This window comes from Colias philodice, chromosome 29 (assembly GCF_061535455.1).
Source record: "Colias philodice isolate Cphi_HAF_F1 chromosome 29, ilColPhil1 Martin Lab GWU primary, whole genome shotgun sequence".
Lineage (NCBI taxonomy): Eukaryota > Metazoa > Arthropoda > Insecta > Lepidoptera > Pieridae > Colias > Colias philodice.
In genome coordinates this window covers 6,569,567-6,578,692 of record NC_143114.1, presented here as the reverse complement: position 1 = coordinate 6,578,692, position 9,126 = coordinate 6,569,567, and the positions used below count along the sequence as shown (strand labels likewise).

Here is a 9,126-nt window from a genome sequence, read left to right as displayed (position 1 = left end):
CAGTCTGAAAAACAAGTACTACAATTTTTTAATTAAAAAGACTTTTACAATGTTACGTAATCAACTCTACAGATCTTACAAAGAAGTTAATATCTAATTAAAGTTATATTTATTTATGAATTTGTTAACATAAATCACTAATATTTACAAACAATATATTTACTTTTCAATCTGATTAAGCGGATGTGACTTCATATTATTTATCCAATTTCACTACTGCAGTTCCGCCAACAATTGCCGCCGGACTGTCAAGCGAGAAAAACATGTCGTTGTCGCTGTAAATTTAAACGCATATATTTATTTCGCATTTGTGTATTTAAAAAATGGCATTAGCTTCAAATGTGTTGCGGACTTGTGGAATATTATTTTACATAGTGAATAGTGTGTGTGGTTTGGATAATATATCAAAACAACCGTGGATATTATCATTTAAAGTGAGCGAAAAATCATGTGAGGATTTTAAATGTAAATATTTGCTAAAGGTGCACGGTGGTGAATACCTCGGTCATTCCTCGTGGAGATTAACCCCTAATGCGGGTGCTAGGGGTGTGGACTGTGAAAATATATATTCTAGTTACGAATTACGAGAAATAAAAACAGAACAATCGCAGTCTGAAATAGAAGTGTTTTTGCCTCAAAGTATTGATAAAATTTATTTTTGTTTGATGCACACTGATGGTACACAGGGTCCGTTTAGTGGGAAATGGGTGCATCAAGGTTCAGAACTATTTCTGCAACCTTCGAAAGATGAAGTACAATCAAAGACTGGACATTTTAAAGAGTGAGTATATTCGTAAATTTCTTTGAATTAGACCTACGACGTAAGAATATAAAATTATTTACAAGTGATTCGTGTAATGTCTCAGTTATTTTATATTTAATTATTCTTTATGTGTTTAATACATCAACATATGCATACATGAGTAATTGCAACTTGTTATGTATTAAGCCACAGTCATAGAAAGTATAGAAAATATATGAGTCAATAAATATATCATTTTATTGGCATTTAATCACTTATTATGTATATTATGTGCAAAATGAAGTATTATATAAATCACTATCACTTCACTACATAGTACAAAACAAAGTAGCTTTCTCTGTCCCTATGTCCCTTTGTATGCTTAAATCTTTAAAACTACCCAACGGATTTTGATGCGGTTTTTTTTAATAGATAGAGTGATTCAAGAGGAAGGTTTTAGTATATAATTTATTAGGTTTTAGGCAAAGCGGGCGTAGCCGCGGGCGGTAATCTAGTTTTACTATAATGTTTTAGTAAAAATGCATATTATGATTAAATACCCTCTAAATTATTAATTTTGAATTTTATTAAATCTAAGGCATTGAGCTCTGATCACCAGTGTATAGTATCAATATTTTTAAAAATATTCTTTTAATTTCTTTACAAAGATACAACTAGTTATATATGAAAATTATGTTTGTATGACAAATTATTATGCAATGTATGAAATACTAGCTGTGCCCGCGGTTTTATCCACATTGCTCCGCTCCTATTGGTGTAAGCATGATAATATATTGCCTGTAGCTTACCTCAATAAATAGACTAAATACTTAACAGTGAGATAGACCTGTGATTTTTGAGATTAGCCTGTTCTAGCATACAGACTTCTGCTTAACAATCTATAATATTATGTAAGTATAAAAATGTATGGCAAAATGTGTTAGTAAGCGCATAACTCAAGAATGGCTGTTTTTTTTTTAAATTCTTTACAACATTCCTTGTACAATAAGGATGGTTCTTATGGAGAGAAAACATAAACATGTACCACGAGCGAAGCTGGGGCAGACCGCTAGTATAGATTCATTATTTTTACTGTAAGTTACCAATAAGCAGATGTTCAATAACTTTGATAGATTAAGTATTGATCATACTTCATATGGCTTCCTATGTTGATGCTACTCGCTTAATCATAGGCGAGGGTGTTCAATTATTTTGTTTTTTATATGTTGTAAGTTACTGGTTAAAATTGTTTTATTAATAGTGTTGACTGAATCCCTACATACTTATATAAAACAAAGTCGCTTTCTCTGTCCCTATGTATGCTTAAATCTTTAAAACTACGCAACGGATTTTGATGTGGTTTCTTAATAGATAGAGTGATTCAAGAGGAAGGTTTTAGTATGTTTTAGACAAAGCGGGCGAAGCCGCGGGCGGAAAGCTAGTAATTATATAAAAGTGAAGTCCAATGTCCCTATTGGGATAAGGGGCAGATGCATACATCTGTTTCACTGATCGATTTTCTTTAGGGACAAGTCACCTACTTGTCCTGCCAGACCGAGACTTTTTTTTTCTTCGTCTCCACCGGGAATCGAACCCAGGACCCCTTGGTTCTACGCTCACGCGTCAACCACTGTAACAAGGAGGCGGTCAAACTTTAGTCTAGCTGTTGTGTTTATTTACTACTTATATAAAATACTTAAATTGAAAATGGACGAAAATGGAGATCTTTTTTTTTTTACTCTAGATAGGGAAGCGCTTGACCACAATCTCGCCTGATGGAAAGCTAAGATGCGGTCTAAGATGGTACGCGGTTGCCGGTTCCCTATCTGTTTTCTATACCTTTGCAATCGGTTAATAACTCAGGCCCTGGAATCCCAGACACAATAGAAAATCTATTGTGTCGTGGACCGATCGGGTCGTTCGAGGCTCAATGGGTAAAATTATTTACGAGTAATATATTTAATATTATACAAAACAAAAATCTACTATGGTGTCAACATAATGGTGCATTTACTTACATCAAACGATTCAGTTCATTCAGATTCAGTGTAAACGAAAACGTGTATTCAGTGCTGTTCAGTATTAGAACTAGGGATGTAACGATACATGATTTTGCCGATACGATACCGATACCGATATTTGTAATAAAATATCGGCGATACCGATACCGATACCGATATCGATGGCTTGGGAGAAAAATAAATAGTGAATTATGCATAAAAGTTACCAACATTTAACAGAGACTCAACTGTAAATCGTATTCTTTTAAATAACAATGCCAAATCAAAAAACAAGAAATCATTTATTTTAATATTATTATTTTGCAAAGTCATTTAAACTTTAAGTTATACACATACAATCAGTTCCTAATAAAACTTTACTATTGGTAGAGTTTTTTCAAAAAACAAAGTGCGCACGCGCGGGCGGCCTCTCGCGTCGTTCATTGGGCGCAGTTTTTTGAATTGTTTGATATCGGTATCGGTTGTTTTATAATCGGCGATACCGATTTATCGGCTTGCCGATTATATCGGCCGATATATCGGTATCGGTATCGGTATCGTTACATCCCTAATTAGAACATTGCATAGAATCTTTTCTAACGCACTAAAGAACAACGAAAGAATACTCTACGCCTATTTACACTAAAATAATTTGAGTTTTGACAAAGTGGGGTTAGAATGAGCTTTCTTTTGTATGTTGTAAATGCACTGTAACAAAAATCTAGTTGTTCTCCCAATTCTTTTTTTTGTTTGTATGCAAACTCATCAAATTTAGCGTTGCGTAATATACTACGGCGTGAGTATTGCCAAGTTTCGTCACCGTCTGAACTCTGAAGTCGTGAGATTTCCGGTGAAACAAAACAATTTCGTCGCGTGATCGATGTTTTGTCTGGCGTCTAAAGGACTGTTGAATCTAGACTGTGTTGAGGGCTTTTATCTGTTTTGTCTAGCCTATCTGTCTACATGGACGTAAGAAAGTAAGTTAAGGAGATATTTCCAAGGGCCTAGGATTTATGATAATCGGGTATTTAAAAAGAGAGGCTTTGTAGAGTCAAAACCGAATCGACAAAGTCGCTTTCTCTGTCGCTATGTATGCTTAAATCTTTAAAACTACGCAACGGATTTTGATGTGGTTTTTTAATAGATAAAGTGATTCAAGAGGAAGGTTTTAGCACAGAATAATAACAATATAGTTACTACGTTTTAGTATATAATTTATTATGTTTTAGACAAAGCGGGCGAAGCCGCGGGCGGAAAGCTAGTAATTGAATAAATAAATGTGTGAGTTTGAGTTTTGTTGTGCATCGCTCGTGTTTCTGTAAACGACCTACTTTTGAAAGATTTTCAAATGTTTTTTTAGCTTGTAAGTTTGTAACGGTAAAGCTCGAAAACAACTCGATCGATTTTAAAATTATTTTTACCTTTACAAAGCTTTTATCTTTACTAAGTAACATTTAGGCTAGCTTTTATCCCTTACCAAACACGGGTGAAACCTGGGAGAGTGTTTAGTGTTATAAATTCCTAAACTAACATCAAAACACATATTTTTAGTTATAAGCTCTTTATTTACATGCAAACTGCAAATTGTTTGGTCTTTAGCAAATAAATGTTTTATTCTTTCGTTTTATTTCACCTCTAAAAAGATCAGTCAGTGAAGAAATTTGCATTTTTTCAGCCTCAACGTAGCATTGTTTGTATCTTGATGACGCAATGACTCGATTTTGTGTAGGGTTGCCAAAAATATTTTTCATAACATTAGAAATAAATATACATAATATGTATATTGAGAAATTCGGGGAATAATAGAACACATTTATTTTTGGTGATTATTATAAATGTTTGTAGTTATGTGTTCCTTATGTTATCAAACTTACCGGTTTCTGGATGGAGAATTTATTTTATTAAGATTTGAGAAAGCTTACATATCACATACAAGAACATATTATTAGCAGCATATACTATTATACAGTTTTAAAAGTTCTTAACATCAAAATATAATCAATTCAGGAACCAACCGCTTTATTTATCTGTCTTATTTTATTACTAGCTTTCCACCCGCGGCATCGCCGGCGCAGTCAAAGAAAAACCCGCATAGTTCCCGTTCCCGTGGGATTTCCGGAATAAAACCTATCCTATGTCCCGGGGTAAAAAGTAGCCTATGTCCTTTCTCGGGTATCAAAATATCTCTATACCAAATTTCATGCAAATTGGTTCAGTAGTTAAGGCGTGATTGAGTAACAGACAGACAGACAGAGTTACTTTCGCATTTATAATATTAGTATGGATTCTTAGGTTGCGTGGCGGGCGTGTTTCATTCACAATCAATTAAAAATGCTCATCAACTTAATTTCCGATGAAAATATAGTATTATTCGTACTATTTTATCGTCCTATAACGTATAGTACAATTGAGTAAAATATAGCACGAAATTATATGATATGGTATAGCACAATACTAGATATAGTGTGGGTGGCAACCCTAACCTCGAGTGACCTTGAGATTATAAAGAACAGTCGCTATAGTGCTGAATAAAAATTTTACAGACAATAGGCTATAGAACGAATGTAGATCAGCAGCTGAGATGAATTAATATTAAAAGATGGATTTTATTCCAGTAGGTACTTATCGAGTTCAAACGTAATAAAAAAAGTCTTATCTCATAATATTTGGTATCTAAATTAATATTATAAACTAGCATTCCGCAAGCGGCTTCGCCCGCTTAGTCAAAGAAAAACCCGTATAGTTCCTGTTCCCATGTGCTTTCTCAGGTCTCAAGCTATCTCTGTGACTGTTCCAAAGGAGAATGGGCATTTTACTATGGAAGTTGGGCCTGAACCCTTGAGTTGGACCAATACACATGAGATATTGTTTTTATAATAGATCATAACACATACATAACGGGAAAAATATATATAAAAAAATAATCAACCGGGTTTTTGTACAGTCACATCAAGTTTTATTTCTTTGTGTATAATATTTTTTGCAATAAATAACTGTTATAAGACAATGACAATATCTTTATGTTACTCCAATTCACTTTCACTTACAAATACGTACTAATCTTAAGCCTTCTAATAACCGAAATACACTAATATTATGTTTTGTAACAGGTACAGCTATACCGTGTTTATTATAATTCAACGTAGTTAGACGTTTTTTGTGGTTAAACTCAGTCACTCCAGTGACATTTAGATTTATATTTACCTACTTCACTCGAATTAAATACACCGTTATTGTGCGCAAAATAATAGCCAAATAAATAAAACTTTTTGCCTTGACTGTACAAGAACCCGGTTGATTTATTTTTTATTTTATTTTTTTCGTAAGGTATGTGTAATGATCTATCACAAAAACAATATTTCGTGTGTATTGGTCTTAGCCCAAGTTTCAGGCCCAATTTGCCCATTCTCCTTTGAAGTAAATCCATGCAGTACTTAATCTGAGTTTAGCCCGGACATTACATACACACAAACAGACAAATATTCTGAAAACAAAATTTTGGACTGCGATATCGATTGTACGCCTTTCGGGGGTAAGTAAGAAAATTTACCGAAATAACAAGTGTCGAAGTGATATTTTTTGAAGTCAATTAAAAAATTGCGATAGTGTAGTTACATAATGTGATTCTTATCGTCATGTTGATAAGGGCTCGTCCGTTAGAGTGACCTTTGTGCGTAATAAAAATGCGCCCACCCCTCGGCCATGGAATTCATAAATTACCCCTAAATTTACATATGGATTAGCTTTCGTATATTCGAGTGAATTCGTGTGAATTAGGATATAGTATGACTGGCTGTGTCCCGCGGTTTTAGCCGCATGGCTTTTATCCTACTGGACTTAGGTTATGATTTATAGGAATTATAGCCTTCCTCGATAAATGGAGTATCTCATATTGAAAGAATTTTTCAAATCGGAGCTGGAGTTCCTGAGATTATTGCATTCAAACAAACAAATTCTTCAGCTTTAAATTATTAGTATAGATGAGGGGTAGTAGCTAATCTTTTTCTGTTTATTGAAAACATAGTAGGTACGTAAATAATGGCTTATATGTATATTTTTACATCCAACTTGTTAGTTCCTACTACGTAAAACTAGTTAATACTTCCTGTAATCTATGACTACTAAAAAAGACGAACTATGCCGAACACACGTGTCAGAAGTGAAACTTCTTTGTCAAGGTTCAAAGATACCAAAATCGTCGCCTTACTCCATGACGTGATGGTATTGCCGTATTGCCTTAAAGAACTTTCACTTCAAAAAGTAAACGTGAAATTGTGGCTGATAAGTGATAATTAATAATTATTGAGGAGTGTGACATCTTGGCTAATTTTTTACTCGGTAAAACATCTCATACCCATCACGGTGCTTTAACAAATGAACATAGAGCTAGAGCAAGAGCACTAATTCGCAATCTTTCAGTGTAAACGAAAACTCGTATTTTCGAACGCACTAAGAACAACGAAAGAATGCTCTACGCCTATTTACACTAAAAGAATTTGACATAGTGGGGTTAGAATGAGCATTCGCTCGTTTGGTGTAAATCCACCGCTACACGGGTACCACGTGTGTGAAGCCGTAGGATCCAACTAGTTAAATATAATATGCATATCTCGCTAAGATCTCCGCAAATAACTCAAATACCTAAACGATGTCGGCCAACTGCGTCACATTGGATAGTATTATTTTGTAAGTATATGTTACTGGAAATGTATTAAATCCGTCATTTTATTAAATTCCTAGTATTCGTATGTTATTAATTAAATCGCTCGGATATGTCGGAAATCAATTGTAATAATCATATTTCCTAGGAAATATATGCATTTCCTAAATAGTAATCGGAAATAAAAAACCCATCCCCTTATCCAAGCCAACGACTATGCTAAATGACGTTCTGTCAAGACATTGGACGTTACAATAAAATTGAGGAGTTGTCCTTTAGTCAAACTCAAACATTTATTTATTCAATTAGACTTCTTCTAGAAGCACTTTTGAAACGTCATATTTTTAGCAATTACCATGTCATTCAATGAGATGTCGTCATTCAATGAACGCGCTAGTCATTCAATCAAGTAGCATATTCAACCAGATGCCTGCGACATATTTAACACATACGTGTGGTGTGAATGAAGTCGTATAAATATAGGGTAACAGCTGTTCGTGTCAATGTTACTATAGCGTAGACGGTAGAGTGTAGACGGTTGGCTGCTGTGTACCGATTTGTTTTGTATATTTATATACTAGCTTTCCACTCGCGGCTTCGCGCGCTTCGTTTAAAACCAAATTAATGATATAGTAAAACCATCCTCTTGAATCACTCTGTCTATTAAAAAAATCACATCAAAATCGGTTGCGTAGTTTTAATGATCTAAGCATACATAGAGAGATAGGGACAGAGAAAGCGACTTTGTTTTATACTAATGAATAGCTATGCCCGGTGGCTTCGACACCATAGCTAAAACGAGACTCTCAAACCTTTCAGCCCCTATTTTTAACATTTATCATTTTATCTTGAAACATCTTAAAAAAGGGAACTATATTTGACTCATGTATTCAACTGGTTTAAATATCTTCAAACAACATGTCATACAACATCGACGTCAACATTTTCAATTTTTCAACTATTTTCATCCCAAATTTAAAGACAGACAGACTTTCACATTTATAACATTAGTAAGGATTGCGTGCACCAAATGCTTGGGTAACAAGCAAAAGAAAACTCTGATTTATTGAACTTACTAAAATATAAATTAAAGTGTTCAAATGTGTTCACGCTTACTGCAAATGTGCTAAACTCCCCGTCAGCAAAGCCAATTTTCAAATAAAATGTTGAATTATACACTTATTACTGGACTGATTTTCAGAGGAGACCTTGTAAAGACGCAATGATAGGTCAGAGTTTCTAACTGTTGTAAACTTGAAACTGCATTTTCGTATGCGATATGAATATCGCAGTGGACTGATAATATTAATTGAATACATGTGCCTAATAGAGCATTAAAAGCTGATGTTCCCATGTTTCTCCCTTCTATCTTCTATAATATAAAAATGAATCCCAAAATGTGTTGGTAAGCCCATAACTCGAGAACGGCTGAACCGATTTCGTTAATTCTTTTTTTATTATATTCCTTGAAGTACGAGGATGATTCTTATGGAGAGAAAACGTAAACATGTACCACGAGCGAAGCCGGGGCGGACCGCTAGTATCAGATAAAAACACGATTATGCATGTGTACGCCTTTATCCTGCGTGTACGGTTTATCTACATTGACATTGATGTAACCCGAAATTCTTTGTTATCACTGTATAAAATACTAGCTTTCCGCCTGCGGCTTCGCCCGCGTTTTCAAAGAAAAACCCGCATAGTTCCCGTTCCCGTGGGATTTC

At 34.4% G+C, this 9,126-nt stretch overlaps 1 protein-coding gene across 2 annotated transcripts in view; it reads left to right on the top strand.

The window, feature by feature from the left end:
• The first annotated feature begins 186 nt into the window (after positions 1-186).
• LOC149476050 (unextended protein-like) overlaps positions 187-9,126 on the top strand; it is a 39,102-nt gene continuing 30,162 nt past the window's right edge. The window contains exon 1 of one of the 2 annotated variants that reach the window (XM_089712631.1): positions 187-781. In XM_089712631.1, the coding sequence (XP_089568757.1) occupies positions 324-781 (458 nt within the window). In that variant the 5' untranslated portion in view covers positions 187-323. The remainder of the gene's footprint in view (positions 782-9,126) is intronic. The other variant, XM_089712630.1, reaches the window with a different exon arrangement.